The following is a 23,955-nucleotide window of genomic DNA, read 5'->3' as shown; positions in this document are numbered from 1 at the left end:
AGGGGCATTGCAGCGAAGCCACCCGAACCAGGGGTCATGAGTGACCTTCCCTGCGGTGAACGCTGCCACCACTTGGGAACATTTTGCGCAAACTTTGGGGGTCGGCAAAATAAAGTGAGCAAGCGGAAAAAGGGTGGCGAGACTCGTCGTCAATTATGTAAATGAGGCTTACCTGTCCTGGAGTCGCTGCTTGATCTGCTGTACTTGCGGTGTCGGTGTCTTCGCAAGGACGGTTTGTCCCCTCGGATTGCACCGGCCTCCGGCCAGGGCAGGCACACAAGGAGCACGATGACAGCGGACAATGCACGAGTCCAGGAGTCATATCTTCGAGCCATTATGTTGCGAGTCTACGGTGAAAAGACACATGCACCAGTCGGTGGTCGTGTGAAAAAAAGCTCTCGTAGGACCTCTGTGGACGACCAACGTGTTGAACAGGCTGAGAGTATGTGAGAGCTGCGAGCCACGCACCGCACCCATGTGCAGCGATGAACGGGTGCACACATTCCGCGCATGAGCACGAACGCCCCGAGAAAACTTTTAAAGGGCAAAAGTGCATTAAAAAAAAAAAACATCTTGTTGGAGAACTTTCTCATTTGTGAAACCCATTTTGTCTCCGACATCATCAGACTATGACTTAAAGGGTACTTACTGAACACGAGATATCACCTTTTAGGTGATATTATACATGAGGACAAAATACATAATATAGGTAAAAAAAAAATATATATATATATATATATATATATATATATATAAATATATATATAAATATAAAATCAAGGTCTCACCTTGCAAGTTTATCAGATTATACAACACCTTGTATGGTTACAGATTAATTACAAATCACACATTTTCACTTCTCCACCTTGGAAGAAAAGCGTTTGTCGCGGAATTCGTGACCTCTACGAATGACCGTTTTTACAGCCATTTTTCCCAGCTGTGCAGGGGTTAGGCTTTTTCTTGAGGCAATGTTTTATGGCCGGATGCCCTTCCTGACGCCAACCCTGGTCGCCTCTTACGACACACAGGGATATGGTACACCTATTCTAACCGGGGCATACACCGGGACCAGTACACTGGTACTCACTTCGCCAACCTCAGATGGATGACAGGCTGAGTCAACCCCCTGGTGTTAATTCAGCAGCCAACGGGGCTTGAACTCAGGACCCTGGGATCCCAAGCCGCCACCCTAACCACTAAGCCAACACCAGGCTTAATTAGTGACCTCTACGGATAAACAAAATAAAAAACACAAGTTTCATCCGAGAAGGATTTTTTTTGTTTTGGTTTTCACCATCTTTTTGTTGTTGAATAATAATCAAATGATGACGTTAAACTGGATTCACTTGAAGCCAAGAAGCTTGCCGTTATAACAAAAACCATGTCGGTGCTTGAGCAGCATGAAGCGAGCAGTCCCAGAGACTCGTCAATCAACTCACCTTGTTTAATGAAAACATTTAAACGCTGCAGATCAACTAAGTCCCTACCTGAGGGAGGATGAAGATCTGAGATGGCACGGATGAAAGGGTCTGCAGGTGCGTCTGCGCGTGGAGAGTGACGGCCAACTTGAAACAAGTATGTGCAACGGAGGGGCTTGGGGCGGACCTGTCACAGTTTCATCATTGGCATTGGCAGCAGGTTTCAAATGGGGATCTAGGCATGCAGAGCACGTCGAAACCCTGGAACATCAAGACAAGGTTCCCTGACAAAAAAAAAAGTTTTTGCCGTTACTTTCTATCACATCTCATTACATTTCTATTGCAGCGTTTCACTTTGTTTTATAAAACTGTTAATAACTTTTACGAAAGAGAATGGGTCCAACAATGTTCTCGTCACGTCAGTGCACTCAATTTGTCTCGGCTATAAGATCTTCATCAAAGCAAGAGAAACATTTTACAAAAATAATATAAACTTTGTGAGGAAACAATGAAATCACAAACATACACGTGCGTTAATATTTATTTATATATACACATATCAAAACATGTGAAGTGTGACGAGCACTCCCTTGATCTCCATTGCACAAAGTGCTACATCGACTCCCATTAGACAGATATATAAAAATCAACTCCCATGCTCTTCTCGCCGAAGAGGCTGCATAAAGCAACCATGAAAGCCTACCAAAGTAAGCACTTTGCTGTTTCAAACCCTTCCCAAAGTTCCTTCACAAATAGTACACACACAGCAATCCCAATGCTGCACACTCGCTCAGCGACCAGACCGATTTCATCGCTTATTCGCGAATCATCAGCAACAGCGCAGACAGCAATGCATACCAATGAGGCTCCCAAGCATGTACCACATGCAAATGTCGAAAGCAGCTAATATATATATATATATATATATATATATATATATATATATATATATATATATATATATATATATATATATATATATATATATATATATATATATATATATATATATATATATATATATATATTGTTGTGGGCCGGGGGTCGGGTGAGAAGACTCGGGGAGAAAGCTATCTCAGCTCCCACCAGACTCCCCAGAATTGTAGGCCGTCACACACGGATCATTCTGTGACGCGGCGGGTCGCTAACCGACCGTGGACGCCAATAACTCAACCGCGTGACCGAGGGTCCTTCAGGCTATGGGTTAACTGGGTTACCTTATCAATCACGTGATTTAATTACTGGGGAACACGCCCTCGGTACGCCTTGTCCGAACCGGATCACTTTACCAGACCGAATCAGATGCAGCTGAGCGACACTGCCAAGGACGTACCGGCTAAAAGGAACGCATCCTTGGGAATAAAGTCCGGCTAAACTAGGATTCGGACCATGCTGGATCAATGAAAGAGAAGACAAAAACGAGCAGGGAACATTCCGAATCGTAATTTATTAACAAGCAGGTGAGGGAGGGTATGTGGTACGATCAATAGATTTATTGGGGTGTGCAAGCAGAGATAGGGAAGAAAGGTATGGTGCGACAATTAACAAGCAACTTACAAAAGGGGACACAGAGCAGAATTAACGCGAAATAATAACAATAATAATCTTCTGCAGTCTTACCTATGTGGACAGGTGCCAGGACACACACACACACACACACACACACACACACACACACACACACACACACACACACACACACACACACACGCACACTTTTATTAGTATAGATATTGTCGCGGGGGTGGCGGCCAAGGTTAATCCCCGACCCAAATTGTGGTGATGGGTGGTTAACACCACCAGCCCCCCGAAAGCCAAACTTCTCCCTTGGAGGCCTACAACCGAGACTCGGAGATTAATGTGCGCGCGTGGGAAAAAGGCGCAATGGCAGAGGGATGGAGGAGCACAGCACAGAGGGGTTTTTTACTCAAACCCCAGGACAAATACACGGATACAGTTACTTAAAATGAACACATTTAATGAAAATAGACAAATAATAACAAAGAGCGATAATCAAAAGGTAATGATCATGACATGAAGTAAATCTATATTCGACTAAAACTCTCATCTTGCATGTATATATGTATGTTCCCGAAATACAGCCAAAATGGTATACGATAGCACAAAAATTTTAGGGCCACCTCACTCACCATTTGCCTGCGGTGTGCACTATCAAGTTTCATTCAAATCGGGCAACGAAAAAACATTATTAAAACAATCAATTCCTGATTCAGTCAAGTACTCTTCGGGAGAATTTGATCAATACAAACAAACACAGTGGTGTAGTTCGCTGGAGCTATCTTTTTTTTCTTGAAATGATTTATTTTAAAATCTCAAACATTTGGTATAGACAAAGAACGATTTATTTTTAAGCATAAAATAAACATCGCCATTTTAATCTAATACTCCCGTGTTCATTAATAAATAAAATTGTGTTTAGAAGATTACGCACAATAATTTCTTCGACTTTCTTTTCTCCGTTTTATTTTTTCACATTGACGCGCAATATCAAGTTTCGTTCAAATCGGGCAATGAAAAAAATTATTAAAAAAACAATTCCCGATTTAGTGAAGTACTCTTCGGGATTATTCGATCAATGCAAACAACCTCAGCGGTGTTGTTTGCTGGAGCAATCTTTCTTTTTCTTTGTTTTTTTTTAAATGATTTTTTATCAACTGCTGTCACAATGGGAACCTAACGTGTTCACGGGTCGTCTCGTATATTACTAAAACTCTCATCCTGTATGTATATCTGCATGTTCCCGAAATACAGCCAAAACGGTACACGATAGCGCAACATTTTGAGGACAACCTTACTCACCATTCGCCTGCGGTGTGCAGAATCAAGTTTCATTCAAATCAAGCAACCAAAAAAAATTATTAAAAAATTAATTCCCGATACAGTCAAGTACTCTTCAGGACTATTTGATCAATGCAAACAACCTCAGCGGTATAGTTCGCTGGAGCTATCTTTTTTTTTTTCCCTGAAATGATTTTTTTTTTTTTTTCATCAACCGCTGTCATAACGGGAACCCAATGGGTTCACGGGTCGTCAAGTAAATCCTAAAGTCGAGGTGCCTCTGCACACAGACTTGAATACAAAGGGAAACAAAAGAAAAGAAAAGAAATCCCTCCTTTTATTCTTGCAGTTAGCTTGGCACAGAGCTGGTCATTGTGGAATTTGGAATTGAGGCACTTCCACCAGCACGTTCAGACGCACGCAAAATGTCACTAAGTCGCTTCTCTCATGGCAGGACAAACATACGCCAGACAATCCGCGAGCGGCATTCAACACCAAGGCTCAGAGAACCAGTGCAGCTGCCTCATGCATACATAGTCCTCACCGACCGGCTATTTGACATACACAAAGCTCGGGGTCCGTTTCTCACGACCCAACCATGAGCCAAAGGCCAGTGTCTTGCTTCACGACACGAGCCAAATCACCTCAACACGAATACAAGGATCGTGTCGTCCTCTTCGTACATCGAAGGAAAGCCAGCCCATCTCCCAACTACATTTTTTCTCGACCGCATGCGTCCTTCACTCCACACTCAACCTCTCTTCAGAAATCAGCTCTGCCTCGTGTGTGCGCTCTCCCTGAACTCTCCTCTCTTGACTTCATGTGTGCGCTCCCAATCTTTCCAAATCAAAATGCGCAACCAACCCTTCCTCTTTGACGACACGCCAAACCACCCTTTTCTCCTCCGGGGTGTGGCTTGCTCGCACGAAACCTGGGAAATTGGGGCCTCCGCCTGCTCGACACATCGAGCGAGCCTCTGACGTCACACCCATCAATCATCAGCCTCGGGGGCGTGACTTCACCCGCCGTCACCCTTGGAGGTGGGGCTTCTGCCTGCTTGGCACGTTTGCTTGTTCATCATGCTTTTGATTATAAAGACAAAGGGAAAAGTCATAGGGGGGCAATTACAGACTGGGGGAACTTATTCTTACTCCCGAGCTAATGAACACATCATCCCCTATGTGGATGTGGATATCATCTCCTAACACACAAGTTCACAGTTTCCCTACTTAATTACATCGAGATGCCTCCAACACGTCCACGGACCAAACTAATCTATTCAGTCCTAAAGTCCCGATTAAATTCCTCCATCTACCCTCACAACCATCACAATATATATCAAGAGCAGTGGTTCCCAAACCTTTTTGTCCATGACCCAAAATTCGAAATCACATTTGTCTCGCAACCCAAATGATACTGGTACCTAGTGCATCTATGATAAAAATTGTCAGAGAAAATGCTTTTGACATGAAATCAGTTTTTGAGGGGGGGCGGTTCAAGTTTGGGCCACGACCCTGGGTTTGGGAACCCCTGATCTAGAGGGATGTGAAGAGGGATAGAGAGTGCTGTACTGCATTCGGAGAGGGTGGAGCAAGGATGGGACAGAGAGAGGGGTGGGGGTGGTGGGGAGAAGGGAGTTTGCAGAGAGAAAATGTTATGCTTTATGACTAACACACACACACACACACACACACACACACACACACACACACACACACACACACACACACGATATCGGAAATTTTTCGAGATTGGAATCAGTGTGATTACCGAGTGCAGTACGTACTGTATATGACCCAGAAACCTTGTGCAGTTTTTACCCTTGTTTGGGGGGGAGGGATTTCAATAAATGATTATTAAAAACAACGTTGCATTAATTATATATCGATGTTTCAAAATGTGCATAAATATTATTATTATTTAAAAACAGCTGCCAATGGTCACTGGTGATTTAAAATAAAATAAAAAATGGCTCTACTTTTAGAAAACATGTTAATGCGACAAACAGCTCTGAAATTGTGTGTTATCAGGTTTGAGAGTCACCAAGAGGAACTCCGATTCTGAGAGCAAACTCCATTCATGCAAGGATAAACAACTGCTTTCGTCTGCACCTCCATCCTCGCCGTACCAAGGTACTGTGTTACCTGAGCATACCAAGGTACTGTGATACCAGAGCATACCAAGGTACTGTGATACCTGAGCATACCAAGGTAGTGTGATACCTAAGCATACCAAGGTACTGTGATACCCGAACATTAATTATTGACGTCAGATGTTCCAGGTGTGCCCGACTCCTCCATTAAAGCATCAGTTAAATTGACCCTATGCACTAAGCGAGTGACATCACAGCGGAAAGTCAGGCTCCGCCATATTGAGTGGCAAAAAATCATGGCTCCCACGCACGTGTCACGCGAACTTCTGGGCTATTTCCATGGATTGGATGATATTTCTAAGAAGAGGTACTGCGAAAAACTGAAGCCGTGCAGTCTTCGTGAAGATCCTTATATTATTTCAAAGGATAAATGGACAACAGAAAGGAAATTTTGGCCTCAAATCGTTTTTCCCGACATCTATGTTTACCTCGTTGAAATGCTGAGTCCTTACACTCAAGCCAGCCTGAGAGCCTTCAAGAGTATGGACGCTTACTCATATTATGTCGCCGGGTTTGTTAGTGACATAATGTCGACGAAAGCTGACAAGAACTGTATTATCGTGAGGGCAAAGGTAAGTCAGCCTGTTTTCTTTCATTTCACTATTATTGTATTCGTTGTTGCTCGTTTTGTTCAGCAACCAGAGTCACTTTTTTAACCTGACTGCTGCCGCAAGTTAATTTCAAGTGAACCTCTTGTCTAACTTATGCTGTTTGTTGAAAATCTTCATTCATCAGTTTGCTTACAGATAAATTATATTTTTTCCATGACAAACATCCGGTGTTATGCCACATTGCTGTGGATATTTCCAGGTGCTAGGTTTTTTTATGTATTATACATATCGATGTGACTTTCTGTAGTTAAACAACTCAGAACTGTGCACGTTAGACAGCTGTTAGAAAGGCGATCTAGCCTACGAGACGGGTCAATATACAACCAGAACAGCTGTACCCCCCAAAAAAATTGCAAATTTTTGTTTTATTGCATTTCCTTATATTTTAAGACTTAGTTAGGAACATATCAAAAGTTGGACAGAAATGGACCATGGGAAAGTAAAAATTTTTGACATGATAAAAATGTCACAAAACCATGCACGATTCACTACGTCGAAAACGAACCACTATGCAGATTATTCCATTGTATGTTTCCTCCTAATATATACCTTACATAAATGTCTCGGTTTCAGGGGCGAAGAATGCTCTGATGGCATTCAATGTATATGGCCAATGTAAATTGACTGCATGCTTCTAAAAGATCTCATTTTTGTATTTTCAGAGATAGAAAATGAACTCTTTATATGGTAAAGAGACCTGCCCTTTATGCCAAAGGGGATTGGACTGTGAGGAAACAGTATTAGTTCGTGAGAAAGGAGCAGAAGGCATCAACCGTGCAAGTGCCGAAAGGGGTGTCGACATCAGAATTCTAGCTGGTACCAGTGTTCACAAATCATGCCGAGTGAATCACATAAACAAAAAGGACATTGCTTTAACCAAGAAGGATCATGCGGAATCAGGTCCATCAGTTTAAGAGGAGTGCTTGAATTTCCCTGGGACCATATGACAGTAAAACACATTGCCTTTTCTGCGGCACTGAAGTTAAGGAAGAGGACCCAAAGCGAGGCCATGCAGAAACAGCCAGTTTTGGCTACGTGAAGACTGACGCATTTGTTAAAACTATATCGGTTCATTGCAAAACAAGGAGCGATGAATGGGCCATTGCTGTTCAAGGCCGCATTGAATATTTTGAGGGTGATCTCCATGCAGCTGACTGTGTGTACCCCAAGTCCTGCAACATTAATTTTCACACAATGCGAGACATTCCACAACGGTTCAAGCCGACTGAGTCAAACAAGAGACGAAAAATGGGAAGGCCTAAGGACAGTGACCAGAATGAGGCTTTCGATAAGGTGTGCTCTTTTCTTGAAGACAATGATGAGGAACAGTTAACAATTACAGACCTCATGGCGAGAATGGAACAATACCTGGGCCATAGTGAATCCAATGCATATGGGAACCAATACATGAAGGAACAGATTAAAAAACGATATGGTGAATCTATATTCATGGTAGAGGGTAGAGGCTTAAAAGACATTGTGACATTCAGAGAAAAAACATCCCAGATCCTCCGTGACCACTACAATGCACCACGAGAAGATGATAAAGAAGCACAAAAACGTGCAATTCTTCAGACTGCTGCAAAACTAATAAAAAGTGACATAAAAACAACAGTTGCACCACATGGGGATACATACCCAACTACTGCAGACCTAAGCCTTACTGCTGCATTGGGGTATGTCCCAGCTAGCCTGCGATTCTTGCTGCAGCATCTTTTGGTCGGGAAAGATACATCTAGGGAGGTTGCTGGTATTGGACAAGCAGTCATCCAAGCAGTGCGTCCAAGGGCTGTAATTGCACCATTGCAGCTTGGTCTTGCAGTGCAAATGCATCACTTGTATAGGTCTCGTTTCTTGATAGATAGTCTATCAACCTTTGGCTTTTCCTCATCTTACTCCGAAGTGCAACGGTTTGAAGTAAATGCAGCCTCTTCTCTTGCTCCGGATGTGTTTGGAGGTGACACCGACATTCTTGATACATCCTTGTTATTTGCTGGAGACAATGTGGACCACAACATCATAACGTTGGATGGAAAGGGTACCTTTCATGGGATGGGCATGATAGCAGCTATTACACCAGGGCGGCAATCGAGCCACATCATATCTAGAAAAAAAATGTCTGACGGGAAGCTCGTCGAACTGACGAAGATCAATATAATAGATTACCGCTATGCAGAGCACATCAACCGCAACCTCAAATTTCAGCCCCTCCCTTTGTTATCAATTTGTGATCGCACAATTGACAGATTATGGGAGATGTCATTTTGCTTCGAAAAGAGTGCACCAAATTGGCAAGGCATGATGCACTTTCTGCATGAGTGTGATCACCCAGGGAAAGCCTCAATACAGTTTCTCCCAATGATTGATATGAACCCAGGTGACAAAACCTGCATCATTCTTGTCAACTCTTGATTACCTGAGCAAACTTGCATCAAAACACAACATGCCAGCAATCATCACATTTGACCAACCGCTGTTTTGGAAGGCCTCTGAGATAGTGAATGCTCTTCATGCTGATTGTGGTGGAGTCTGCGGGCCTATGGGGAAGGGCATGGTGATGATGCATGGTGGGCGTGATGATGGGAGGAGTGGCCGTGGGGGTCGGCAAGGGATACGAGGTGTGCGCGCCGCCTGAGGCGTCGTAGTAATGCTGGAGTCGGCCGGCTCGTGAGTGTACCGAGTACGGAATAAAGGGGAGCCGCGGGCACAGTACGCCCGCGCTCACACTCGTGCAACACAGCCCGGCTCGACTGTTCCTCCGCTTCGTGTCTGCCTGCTAAGCATCTCCCATTTCAGTACAGTACAGTTGGCGAACGGGGATCTGCGGATCGGCGTGTGTAAGGGCGGTTCCAAGCTACGGAGCCAAGGGTCTCACGGAGCATGGCGGAAGGTCGCGGCACGGCACACAGACGTGTACCCGTGTTCGGGGGAGATGAGTTCGAGTTGTTTTCTGAACAGTTAGGTTGCTACTTTCGGGCGAATGATGTAGAGGATGAAGAGAAACGCAAGGCGATCTTGCTCGCCTCGCTATCAACGGAGCACTACCGCCTGCTGAGTGATTTGGTGGCTCCAAATAGACCCAGTGATGATGTGCTATCCTTTCAGGACATCGTGTCGAAAATGAAGACCCACTTGGCGCCGGAGAAGTCGTTACATCTCGCGCGGTTCCAGTTCGATCATCTCGCTAAGGGTGGCGAGGAGCGCGTTGCGGACTTCGTGGCACGAGTGAAGCATTCGGCTGTGCCTTGCAAATTCACGGCAGAGGAGCGTCCGACAAGGCTCAGAGATAGTTTTATTTCTGGTCTGCGAAACGCAAAGATGGTAGCGGCTATCCTGCGATTAACCGACATCACATTCGACTCGGCGGTCATGACTGCTTCGTCTGTCGAGCAGACGCTCACGGATGTCCGTGCCATTGCTGGCCAGGACACAATGAGTAGCTCCAGCTGGAGCATGGCGGCAAATCCCGAAGTCCACGCGGTAACCGCACAAGTGCCGCGAGTCACGCAGCCCGGAGTCCGAGCGGTGGCTCAAGTGCCGCAGGTCGCACGCGCGCCTGGCGGTGCGGGACGAGGGGCACCGCAGCACGGTCGCACCGGGAGCGAAGGGGCACCGCAGCACAGTCGCACCGGGAGCGAGGGGGCACCGCAGCACGGTCGCGCCTGGAGCGAGGGGGCACCGCAGCACGGTCGCACCTGGAGCGAAGGGACTTTCCGCGGCTGCTGGGGGTGTGGGGGTCCGCACCTGCGACAAATGTGCCCGTATAAGAACACCGTGTGTTTGCATTGTCACAAGGTGGGACATTTGAAGCGTGTGTGTCGGATGGCGGGGGCCTCCGTTGGGGTCTTAGATGACGAGGTGCGAGAGGACCCCAGTGACCTGGAGATCGGCCTGCAACCGGGGCCTGACAATGCCGGCGAGCCAGAGCGGGAGATGCAACCACGGTTGAGTCTGTTTTCCGTTGGTTCGGAGATGATGACGCCTTTCACGGTTGAGGTCGAAGTGAATGGCCAACCGACTGTGTTTTGCGTGGATACCGGGGCGGCAGTGTCGGTCATGGATGAGCGGGCGGCTCGTGGTCTTCGCGGTATTCGCCTGGTCAAGACGGCCTTGTCGTTATACACGTACACCGGTGAGGCGATTGCACCGCTTGCGAGGGCCGACGTCTCAGTGCGCTACCGAGATCGACGCGCCCAGCTCTCGGTGTTCGTTGTACGAGGGGAGGGGCCCCCCCTGTTGGGTCGAGACTGGCTGGCGCACCTCGGACTGGGTCTCCGGTTCGTACCTCCAGATGTGCCAGTACTCTCTTCGAGGCCTTCGTCGAGTACCGAGGGCGAGGCTCTGGCGGGCGGCGAGAGCCGTATCAGCTCTCGCGATGAGTTCCCGCGCTTCGCTCGCGATGAGTTCCCGCGCTGTGGCAGGGTTCGTGAGGCAATGCGCGTCGGTGTGGTGCAGGCAGCTTCGACAGGTGACGGTGAGCCCGTGGCGTTAGAGGGAGTCGCGAGTCACAACATCGAGTCGACAACCAAGAAGCGGACTCGTGATGCGGGTTGTGGGTTGTTGTTCATGGCATATGTGCTTTTCCTTGCTCTAGTGATGCAGTTTAACGTTGTTGAAATAAATGCCAGCAGTTCTCGTGTAAAAGTGGATGTGGCGGAGATCAGTCAATGGGAGTTGGATTATGATCAATGTGATGTGGGGGCTTCAGGGGCGGTGGTGGCGAATAAAAAGGTTGAGTTGGCCGTCCACTGTCCCGGGCCGCAGGTAATTGCTTTGTCATGTGCTGGGATTTTATCAAAAAAGCGCGCTGTACGGAAAAATGAATTTGCGATGCTTCGAATATTATTCGTAATGATTTATAACGAGCCTATGATTGCAGTGTGGTTTAAGTGGAGTTGCTCCCGTCTAGCGGCCGTGTGGGTCTCGGAGATCGACTCGGAACCAAGACTGGTGCCCTGGTCGGCGTTACCCCCACCTCTGATTGCGAGCGCAACTCTCTGTGTTCGCTCAAGGCCGTTGGGACGGGCGTTGGCGTCTCAACTGATTGTGGTGCGTGAGTTGTTTTGGCGCATTAAATACATGCAGCCAGTGGCGCTGTTCAGTGCCCCCGGCCAAGGTCTAAGGCTGGCGCCACGACTTCCAGATAGCGGGCTGCCGGCCTCGGGATGTTTATCTACGTCGGGTCTGCCTGGGGGGAGTGGGCCGGAGGCGTTTGATGGGGCCGGAGGAGGTTGGCTCGAAAGGTCGTTACGACCTTGGCGAGGGTCATGTCAGCATGGGCCGCCTGGGGGCGTTTTTGCTGCGTAATGCTGCTGTGCTTCTCATCGGTAACGCGGTCAGACCTGACCTTTGCTGCTCCACTCGCTCGCATCGACACATTATATGATGTGGTGTGCTATTATACTTTGCTATTTTCATTTTATTTCCATGATTATTATACGAAGTCCTTCGTGTTCTGCATGCTTCTTATAATGGTAATCAGTTAATAATCATAGTTTTAGGGGGGAGGAGTGTGGTGGAGTCTGCGGGCCTATGGGGAAGGGCATGGTGATGATGCATGGTGGGCGTGATGATGGGAGGAGTGGCCGTGGGGGTCGGCAAAGGATATGAGGTGTGCGCGCCGCCTGAGGCGTCGTAGTAATGCTGGAGTCGGCCGGCTCGTGAGTGTACCGAGTACGGAATAAAGGGGAGCCGCGGGCACAGTACGCCCGCGCTCGCACTCGTGCAACACAGCCCGGCTCGACTGTTCCTCCGCTTCGTGTCTGCCTGCTAAGCATCTCCCATTTCAGTACAGTACACTGATAACCCAATCCATAATGCAGTGCTACTGCTTGGGAGCTTCCACACATTAATGAATTTGTTGGGTGCCATTGGAAGTTTGATGGATGAAAGTGGACTGAAAGAGATCCTGGAAACAGTGTATGGTCAAAATGCTGTTGTGCACATGCTGAGTGGGAAGGCGGTGCAACGTGCTTTTCATGGCCATTTGCTTGTGGATGAGTGTCTTACACGTCAGGTTGTTGGCAAGGTTGTGGAAGTTGACCCTGGGTTTCAAGAACAAGTGGCAGAACTGGAGCGACTGTACATTTCCCTGGAGACTGTCGAAAGTGACACTATAGAGTCTGTGTTGCAATCAGAGTGCATTCATTTCATTGACAATAGATTGAATCAGGAAAGGAATAAACTTGCAAAGGACTCGAAAACCAGTGCACTTTGGATAAACTACCAGCGTATGTTGGGAATTGCAAGGGTACTTGTGGCAGCTGATCGGACGGGGTCCTGGGAGATGCATCTCCAAGCCATATCAGCTTGCTTGCCGATATTTGCAGCTGCTGGCCATCCCAATTACCTGAAGTCAGCTCGACTCTATCTCGAGAAGATGCTTGCGTTAGAGGATGACAACCCTGAGGTTCATCAGAAGTTCCAATCTGGTTATCATGTAATCCGGCACAGTGACCAATACTGGGCTGGCCTAGGCTCTGATTTTGTGATAGAACAGACATTAATGCGCTCACTGAAAAGCCAAGGGGGGCTGACTCGAGGAAGTGGGATGTCAGAGCACCAGAGAGCAGTTTGGACTCTGTCTTCAACCATATCGTCCTCCTACAACCTTGCTATGCAAGAACTGACCTCGAGTTGCTACTCAACAAGTGAACAACATAAGGAGTTGACAACATCCAGGGTGAGTCGAGATGAAGCTGATCGTGGCAAAGTTGCCGTAAAACTGGACAGCTTCACACCATTTTCTGATGACAAGTCATTGCGCAATATCATCACAGGGGTTACTGCAAATGAGGATGTCAATGTTCATGACCTATTCAAAGTAGGTAGTGACATTGTCAAGAAGATGGATGATCACCCAGCTTACTCCTATTCACACAAAAGGAGTTCTAAAGTCAAGACACTTGCATCCAAGTAGGGCAATCAAAGTTGCTGAGGACCGCACAATAGATCCAGCGTTACTATTCCAGAGGTTCTTGGTCGTGTCACAGACGGGAGATCACCAGATAGGTGAAGTGATGAAATATGAACTCTGCCCATACCCAATGTCTCTTATTGAGGCAAAAAAAAACATCCTGCACCAGCCAGATAAACCACTGTTGGCAGAGGCAATAAGGAATTATGCTACAACCAAATCTGACAATGCTGTCAACCAGACAGTTCCAGGAACAGATCACTATGTTCTTGACGGGGGATCACTTATTCACTGCTTAAAGTGGACAGAGGGATTCACCTACAGTTCCATTGCAGATGAATATGCCTCATTTACAGTCAGACACTATGGCAAAGCTCCTGTTGTGTTTGATGGTTATGAGGCTGGGCCAAGCACAAAGAACTGTTCTCATCAACGTCGGAATAGAAACAAGAATGCCACCAAGGTTAACATTACGGAGTGAACAAAATTTGTTGGGAAAAAGGAGGACTTTCTGTCGAATGAGTCAAACAAGCAGGCAATGATACTGTTGATTATAGAGGTGTTGTGCAAGGAAGGCTGTGAGGTGATCCAAGCAGAGGGAGATGCTGATGTTGAGATTGCAAAAGTGGCTTTCAGATCTACAACCCTCATTGGAGAAAATACAGATCTCCTTCTCCTCCTGATCTTCTATATGGTGGAGACAAACTGCATTGAACTCTATTTCCGTTCTGACAAGGCAAAATCAAATGTCTACAACATCAAAGTCCTTCAGCAGATACTTGGAAATGCAGCCTGCAGAGATATATTGTTCCTTCATGCATTAACTGGCTGTGACGCAACGTCTCGTGTCTTTGGGATTGGAAAGAAGTCAGGGTTTCAAAGAATCATCAAGAAAGAAAAGGAACTGATAGATAGTTCAAAGGTGTTCTGTAAACCACAGCAGAGTCAGGATGTTATTGAAACTGCACGCTGCAGAGCAATGGTGGCATTGTTTAAAGCAAATCAGAACGACTCATTGGCATCGATCAGATACAACATTCTCTGCAAAAAGGTTGCAAGGGCTAAGGCATTTGTCACTCCTGAAAGACTGCCCCCGACATCCGCTGCCTGCAAGTTTCATTCTCTGCGGACCTATTACCAGGTAATGGAATGGATGGGCCTTTGTTGTGGAATGGAGCCAACAGAGTGGGGATGGAAGGTAGAAGGAGGAAAACTTGTTCCAGTGATGACAGACAAAAGCCCTGCTCCAGACATACTACTTCAGATGATTCACTGCAACTGTTCAGGGGGGTGCAAAACACTAAGGTGTTCATGTAGGAAGCATGGATTAGAATGCACCAGTGCATGTGGACATTGCCAGGACAGCAACTGTGACAATATGAGTGTTGAACCAGAGATAGAGGAGGAGGAGGAGGAGGACGATGAAACTGGAATCTAAGACTAGAAGGCATATGGTACTTCCACATGTGTCAAAATTGTCCAATTTTTTATATGTTGCTTTCCATGTCATAGACTGGCAGAAACAATCAAAGAACATATATTTGTGCAAATATTTACTTTAAATTGCGAATGGTCTCAGAATTAGCACTGCATAAACTACCAGCAACGATCATAATACAAATATTGGTGCAAAATTAACTTTAAATTGTTCGTGGTCTGATGATTATCAGTCAATTTTTTGACGTTTTATCTGCCGGCAGCCATCTTGTTTTCTGACGTCACTGAAGGAGTTTCCCATGCGTCAAAATTGTCCAACTTTTAATATGTTGCCTACGAGAGTGTACGAGGTGCAGTGGGACGCAAGAAGCACGCGGGCCAGCATCAACTCCGCTTTATTGCGCGACCGGAAGTACACTCCTGCCACCCCTAGCGGGCGAGGCATGATATACGAAAACCCAATCACGTGACACAGCACACTCCTCCCCTCGTAAAATGACCCGTCACACGATGAACGGACAATCACATGACCATCTGAAACCCATCAACACTCATAATCCTCCAAATACCGCGGCCGCACCCTGACCCGCCTCGGACGGGCAGTGCCACCAGACAGCCCTCACCGGACTCGCACTTTCCGCAACACCAGCCACCCCCGACCGCCCAGCCTGCTCGACGTCCCCGGGTAGGACGGCATCAGGCGAAGACCCCCTTGGCATCGGCCAAACCAGCCCCGGCGATACAACGTCAGGTGCTGGCGATACTACTGGTGGGGGTCCCACATCGTTCGGCCCGGGGAGGTGTGGGGGGGTGACGCTGAACAGCGATCATGCATTTGGTCCACGTGCCGCTTCCACACATCCCCACCATCAGTCCGCAACATGCAATTCGCCGGCCCCAGCACCACAGAGACCACCGCCGGCACCCATTTGGAACCGTGGAAATAATCGCGCACCATTACCCGCTGCTCCACCTCGAAGCTGCGCAGCCGCGTCGGACGCGACATTGCCCCACGCTCCGACCCTCCAGGTCGCAGCAAATCCAGCCCGGACCGCAAAGCCCGTCCATAGAGACGAATGGCAGGCGAATCACCCGTGACAGGATGAACTGCGTTCCTGTAATGGAGCAAAAAGACATCGACCACCGTCTGCACAGGTGCAACACCCCCCCTGCGCAAAGCCCGCTTCAACATCTTGACAAACGACTCAGCTTGGCCATTCGTCTCAGGATGATACGGTGCGGACCTTAGATGTCGAATACCATTCTGGCGCATAAACTCATCAAATACACCCGCGATGAACTGCGGACCATTATCAGAGACCAGGATCTCCGGCAACCCTTTATTAGCAAAGATCGTCCGCAGTTTCTCTACTGTAATGTTTGCTGATGTATGCTGCATTACTACAACCTCCAGCCATTTAGAGAATGCATCGATCACAATCAAAAACATTTTGCCATTAACCGGTCCCGCAAAATCTACATGGACCCTCTGCCAACCTCGGTCTGGCACAGGCCAGAGACCCGAAGCTCGACACGGGTTATCAGCATCTGTCTGGCACGTGGCGCAACGCTTAACCAACTGCTCAATGTCTTTGTCCAACCCCGACCACCACAACAGGCTACAAGCAAGACTCTGGGTCTTCACGATGCCAAGGTGACTGACATGCAGTTCTTCCAAACACCGCTGCCTGAACCTCGGTGGAATCACCATCCTCATTCCCCACATTACGCACCGTTGGACCAATGACAGCTCCGCTGCGCGTGACGTGAAAGGTTGAAATGCCGGTGTCGAAGGCAGATCGCTCCAATTCCCCGTAGAAATCGCCTGGATGACACGGGCAAGCACCGGATCACGAGCCGATTCCACCGCGACCTGCCTGGCCGTGACTGGCCCGCTTTGGACCTGGCCCAGCGCGAACACATCGACCCGGTCGCCCAACTCAGACGCAGCTGGACCCTCCGCACATGGCAAGCGAGAGAGACCGTCGCAGTTAGCATGCTTCTCGGTGCTTCGGAACTGAATATCATAATCGTAAGCACCCAGAAACAGACACCACCGCTGTATTCGCGCGGCTGCTACCACCGGCACCCCGCATTCGGGTCTCAGGATGGATTGAAGCGGTTTGTGATCCGTCTGCAAAGTGAAATGCCGCCCCAGCAGGTATTGATGAAACCTCCGCACACCCCAGACGAGGCTGAGAGCCTCACGCTCAATCTGGGTCTTATCCGCGCTCTGCTGTGGACAGGGTCCGGGATGCAAAACAAACAGGCCGCTCGGAACCATCGTCCATCCTGTGGGAGAGCACTGCCCCGATGCCATATGCAGAGCTGTTGCATGCCAATAGGAGCGGACGCGCAGGCTCGTAGTGCACGAGGACCGTATCCTCTGTGAGCAGCCGCTTGACGCGGTCGAACGACGCCTGGTGTGCAGGCCCACAAGCCCAGCGCTCATCCTTCTTGAGCAACCGCGTTAACGGCGCAAGTTGTGAGCTGAGCCCGCGCACGAACCTTTGGTAATACTGGACCATACCAATGAAGGAGCGCAGCTGCGTCTTGTCGCGAGGCGGTGGCATGTGCTGAATCGCCTCCACCTTCCAAGGACCTTTCAACAGCCCCTCCGGCGTGATGATGTGCCCGAGGTATTCCAAGCGCTGCTTGAAGAACGCGCACTTGTCCCTGTTCAAGCGCAGGCCGCACGCTTCTAGCTTTGTCAGCACTCGGGCAATGTTCGCAAAATGCTCGTCCGCCGTTTTCCCCGCAATGAGCACATCGTCCAGGTAGGTCTGAGCGGGCAGGCCAATGCAAACCTGATCCATGGCTTTCTGCCACAAGGCTGGGGCCGAAGCAATCCCAAAACAGAGTCGGGTATATGGATAGAGTCCTTGACACGTGTTGATTGTCAAAATATCGCTACTCCCGGGATCCATCGGCAGGTGAAAATATGCATCACGCAGGTCTTGCTTCGTGAAGTATTGACTCCCCGCCAATCGCGCATATATCTCATCGATTGACGGCAGTGGATATTGCTCCACGCTGAGCCCCGGGTTAACTGTGGATTTGAAGTCCCCGCACAATCGGATGTCTCCATTCCGTTTCAGCACCGTGACAACCGGGGTGGCCCAATCTGAGCACGACACCCGTTCGATCACTCCACAGGCCTCCAGCCTATCCAGTTCACCCTTGACCTTGTCCCGCAGGGCATACGGCACCGGACGTGGTTTACAAAACCGAGGAACCACCCCCTCCTTCAAGAAGAGTTTTGCCTCCATGCCCTTGAGTTTCCCAAGGTCGTCGCTAAACAACCCTTGATGTCTTTGAAGAATCTTCTCCAACTGATCCTCCCACTGGCTCGGCACGGGTTGCACAAAGTGAACTGCGGCCCAGTCTAGCCTGATGCGGGCCATCCAATCTCGGCCGAGGAGAGACGGCCCCCTACACGTTGATACCGTACAGACACGTCTGCCATCCCGACTGGCGTTATCTTCTCGCGGGTGTACGTGAACAGCGTGAGGTTTGACCTGATAAGCTTCAGGCCGTTGAGTCTACGCGCGGTCTGTTCGCCGATGAGCGACACCGCTGCCCCCGTATCGACCTGGAACGTGAGCGGCGTTTCGTTCACTTCGACTTCCACAGTCATCGGGCGCGCCGTCGCCGGGCCAATTGAAAACAGGCTCAACAATGGCCGCTGGTTCCGCCCCAGGTCGCCTTGCACATCGCCGTCCATGACCTTAACGGTGGCCGGCACCCCACGGCACACACGCGCCAAATGACCCACCTTGTGACAATTCAAACACACGTTGCCTTTACACGGGCACGCACGGCGCAGGTGTCGACCTCCACATCCCAAGCATGTCCGCGGGGTCACCTCTCCGCACGCGCGGCCGCGTGGCGACGTCCGACCCGCATCGAAGGTCGTGCGCGCGTCCCGGGGTGCTCGCGACCCCGCGTGGCCGGTGATGGCTCGAACATCCCCGCGAGTCTGCTCGACCGCTGTAGCCGTGCTGACCGCCGAGTCGAATGTAATGGCTTCACCCTTCAGCCGTAAAACCGCTGAAACCATCTTCGCATCTCGTAAACCAGCAATAAAACGATCTCTGAGCCGAGCTGGACGCTCCCCCGCCGTGAACTTGCATGCCACGGAAGAACGCTTCACCCGCGCCACAAAATCAGCGACGCGTTCCTCTGCTCCTTTCGAGAGGCGATCGAACTGGTATCGAGCGAGCTGTAATGACTTCTCCGGCGCCATGTGTGCTTTCATTTTCTCCACAATGTCCCGAAACGACAGCCCGTCATCCCGGGGCCTGTTCGGTGCCACCAAATCACCCAGTAGCCGATAATGCTCCGGCGAAAGCGAAGCGAGCAAGATCGACTTCTGTTTGCTCTCGTCGACCACATCGTTCGCGTGGAAATAGCATCCCAATTGCTCCGAAAACAATTCGAAGTCGTCTCCGTCGAAAACGGGCACAAGTCTGTATTCAACCATCCTCGTCAGCCAACTAGAGTGTACCAGGTGCGGTGGGACGCAAGAAGCACGCGGGCCAGCATCAACTCCGCTTTATTGCGCGACCGGAAGTACACTCTTGCCACCCCTAGCGGGCGAGGCATGATATACGAAAACCCAATCACGTGACACAGCACACCTACCACATCATAAACTCGTAGAAATAATAAAACAAAAATTTGCAATTTTTTGGGGGTCAGGCAGTAGATTGACCCGTCTATATCTCATTGTCAATAAAACGAGGGATATAATGCAGTTTAATGATACAAATCAGACAATATTTTGTAACCACCAGCTATTTAATACCAACTACTGAAATAACGTATCAGAAATTCGTTACATACCGGAGACAAAATGAAGGCCGCACAACCAGTCAGGTTCGCCAGGTCGCCATTTTTCTCTTCTCAGAACCGATATCCAAAGATTTCGTCGGTCTACTTCGGCGGGAAAGCGGTAAAACTGCACTCCAGAGCCTTTAGTACATCCCGGGGCACAACAACTCTTACCCATTTGCAGAAAAAAAAAATCGCTTGCTTGGAAATAACGGTGTAGTTGAAGTGGAGACGATCGGTTGTTATGGACACGGTAATACTTTCTTGCCACTCAATATGGCGGAGCTGCCACGGTCACGTGACCGGTGACGTCATCTGAATAAGGCCTATTAGTTTTTCCACATTTTAAGTTCATGGTTGTTTTCCCGCTCAACTTTGTTAAATCACCGGGTGAGAGAAAACACGGCCTGTTTAGAGTTCCACACGTTTAAAGCTCACAAAAAGAACGACAAAGGTTTAACTTTTAAATACAAGTCTTTAAATATGGAAATCAAGCGAACAAATAACAAAATGTCATTCAAAGATATAACAAAAAGTTAAACAGAGCGATTTCATCTAAAAACGGAAGTTGCACAACATTTTCAGCTGGAGAGGCACCGCCCGTGCGACCACCCGCCATCGCGCAGCTCCCTTTGAAACAGACTGGAGATAATGTTCCTCAAGTGGGCCAATAAATGAAACGTCACTTCCGCTTGAGCCAGAGAGAGACGTTTTCATTGGTCGATGCTGTTAGCTGGTGTCCGACAAGCGAACCAAACACCGCCATGGAAGTCCTCAAGCCTCTTGGACCGATTAATTTTACGGCATCGAATGCTGTCCGTGCATGGGACAAGTGGGCTTCACGATTGTCCGACGACGGCATGAAGGATGCCAAGCAAATCCATGCGGTGGAGAAAGAGAGACAACAACAGCACAACAGCACATCACCTTTCCCAAGCAAGCCAAGGCCAAACCTGCAGCCAGAGTCATGACAGCAGCTACAAAAAGGCGACAGGAAAGCCTTACTCAGCCTGTGTGCGAGTACCGTGGCAAAAAAAATGACGTGCTGATGTACTGTCCACCATCCTGTGTTGTCTGTACCAAGTATGAATAAAATTGGTCGATACGTGTCAAAAATATGGTTGTGGACGCACGCACGCACGCACGCACACGAAAGTCGAGACCAAATCCATCATCCCCCATTTCGGACCAAGTGGAAAAGGGGGCGAATAACTGATCTTGGGCTCACCTACGTGTCCACGTATGCTTTCCCCCCTGGGGTAGGTTTTCCAAAAGCATAACAATATGGAGGAATTGTTGATGAGAAAGGGTAAAATATGCATGGGAGGTGAAAAAAGGTAGTTTGTAAAATCGGAAAGAAGACAGATTTAAAATGGGATGCGATATCTGGAGACGAATGACCTTTCTGTCAATCCCAGTAAAGGTAATCTCCTCTGAACTTCAAAATATAATCAAAATAGTGATGAATAAGGAGACCAAGGAAGAATGGGCAGAATTTCAGGTTTGGTGATGATGTTGACATCATATCTGCACTCTGACATGACGGAGGGATAAAGGGTGAGAGTGTTGGAAAAAATAATCATAGTTTAATTTTTAAAAGTTAATCTTAATATAATGGAGCTGCGTATGTACACACACACACACACACACACACACACACACACACACACACACACACACACACACACACACACACACACACACACACACACACAAAACACTCCCCCCCCCCCCAATCCCCTTCATCTGTTAACAAATCCGGTGTGTGGTGCCATATGTTTCATAGTCTCTTGTATATTATTATTTCGTGACTTATTTCTCGTGTAAATAGTGAATTATTCACCCGTTGGATTTGGTCCGAAATGGGGGTTTATGGATTTGGTCTCGATTTTTGTGTCCGTGCGTGCGGGTGTGTGTACTTCCGCAACCATATCTCGGACATGTGTGGACCGATTATATTTGTACTTGGCACAGACACCACGTGATTGTTGACAGTTCATCAGCACGTCATTTTTTTTTCGACATCAGATCCAAGATGGCCGACTGGCGGCCATTTTAGTTGTAAAAACTACCTCAACCATTCCTCGGACATGCATTCACCAATCTTCTTCAAACTTGGCAAACACATAAAGAATGGTGGCTTACATAAACACTTCGTTTTATTTTGAGATCAGATCCAAGATGGCTGACTGGCCATCATTTAAGTTGTAAAAAAAAAAAAAAATGATGTTGAACACGTCCTCAACCATTTGGTGTTCAACCATGAACCATTAACCATCACCCATCAACATATAACCTGGTGTTGGCTTAGCGGTTAGGGTGGGAGCTTGGGTTCCTCGGGTCCTGAGTTCAAGCCCTGTTGGCTGCTGAATTAACACCATGGGGTTGACATAGCCTGTCATCCTTCTGAGGTCGGTGAAATGAGTACGAGTGCAGTAGCCAAAATGGCTGCACACGAAGGGAAGGGGTATTGATGGATTTATTAAATCTGGTATTGGTGTGGCGCAGGCATGATGGGCCGAATGGCCTCCTCCTGCACATAATTTCCTTGGAATACTTGTAGTTTCCTGGACATCCATTTACTAATGTTGTTCAAACTTGGCATCCAGATCACAAATGATGGCTTACATATGCATGTCATTTTGTTGTCGTGATCAGATCCAAGATGGTCGACTGGTGGCCATTTTGTTACTTAAATGTGTCCCCAAGCATTACTCAGACATGCATGGTCCAATTTCGTTCAAACTTGGCACAAGCACAGTACATGATGGCGTACATGTGCCTCTCACTTTATTTTGCGATCTCATCAAATATGGCTGACTGGTAGACTGGTAGCCATTTTAGTTGTGGAAAATATGGGCTTACCCTTTAACTAAGCACAGCAAAATTACAAAAACAGTGGGGGCGATGACATTTTATGTCTGTTTTTACTCGTTTCATTTGTCTGTGGAGATAGTCCTTGGTCCCTTGTCGAGAGGTTGTTCAGTGGGCATGCGTTAGCTCGGCTGTATTTTCCCAGTGTAATGTTTCCCCCCCTCCCCTATATTACTTTGTCTTTCTTCCTTCATACTATTGGTCCATTTTCCCCCCCCCGCCCCCCACCTTTCTCAATCCACCAATTACCTCTCCACCAAACATCCTTTCAACAATCCCTCCTTTTCCTCATCGGTGCATTGCCCCCCCCCCATTCCTCTGCTCCATTTAATAATCCGTCCTTCACCCCATCGGTCTTCCCTTCAACCCTGTGGCCATTCGGTTATCCCTCAATCCGGTGGAATCCCTCTCCGTTTTGGCTCCATTCTTGCATGCCTGTTCATGGCACAACAAATGACGCCTGGTGTTTGTTGCCTGCGAGGTTGGGCAGTTCTTGCAGGCGTGGTGCAATGCAGAACTGTACGAGTGAATGTTTATGCATGAGGGAAGGGTGGAGACTTCCGTCACAGCCACGGGCGCGTGAAAGGAGGGGTGAGGGCTGTGCCGAGCATTTCCTCAGAATTTTCCACAAGCAACGTCATGGACCTACCTCCATCGGCTGCTGACAACGAGAGACCGAGAAGACTCATGAGAGAAGGGGGAGGGGGGGAGAGCGATGTGAAGAGAAAAGGCAGAAGCAGATGGGGACAGGCTCACACGAGCCAAGACCAAAAGAGCTCATGAGCAGAAGGCTTGAGGAAGGAAAGGAAAAGAGCTCATGAGAGGAAAGAAAAGAGCTGGTGAACAGAAGGCTCAGAGATGCAGAAGGCTGAGGAATGGAGAAGGCTCGTGAGAGAAGGAAAAAAACAAGCGTGT

General features: G+C 48.3%; 2 protein-coding genes across 2 annotated transcripts in view; one reads left to right on the top strand and one right to left on the bottom strand.

The window, feature by feature from the left end:
- Positions 1–20,739, bottom strand: part of LOC147029305 (uncharacterized) — a 415,972-nt gene extending 395,233 nt beyond the window's left edge. The window contains exons 1-3 of the mRNA XM_085872263.1: positions 20,179–20,739; positions 1,488–1,702; positions 173–347 (exon numbers count right to left, since the gene is read on the bottom strand). Coding sequence (XP_085728389.1) covers positions 173–335 — 163 coding nt within the window. The 5' untranslated portion in view covers positions 336–347; positions 1,488–1,702; positions 20,179–20,739. The remainder of the gene's footprint in view (positions 1–172; positions 348–1,487; positions 1,703–20,178) is intronic.
- LOC147029306 (uncharacterized) lies at positions 7,571–15,605 on the top strand. The gene is given in 5 exon segments (XM_085872071.1): positions 7,571–7,891; positions 7,893–9,357; positions 12,770–13,803; positions 13,973–14,330; positions 14,454–15,605. Coding segments are annotated over 5 exon segments (3,978 nt in total). The 5' UTR covers positions 7,571–7,651; the 3' UTR covers positions 15,335–15,605.
- Positions 20,740–23,955: the final 3,216 nt, after the last annotated feature.

The sequence above is a fragment of the Eptatretus burgeri genome, chromosome 3 (assembly GCF_056783735.1).
Source record: "Eptatretus burgeri isolate ZD-2024b chromosome 3, Ebu_testis_v1, whole genome shotgun sequence".
Taxonomy (NCBI): Eukaryota; Metazoa; Chordata; class Myxini; order Myxiniformes; family Myxinidae; genus Eptatretus; species Eptatretus burgeri.
This window is presented reverse-complemented; position numbering and strand designations above follow the sequence as displayed.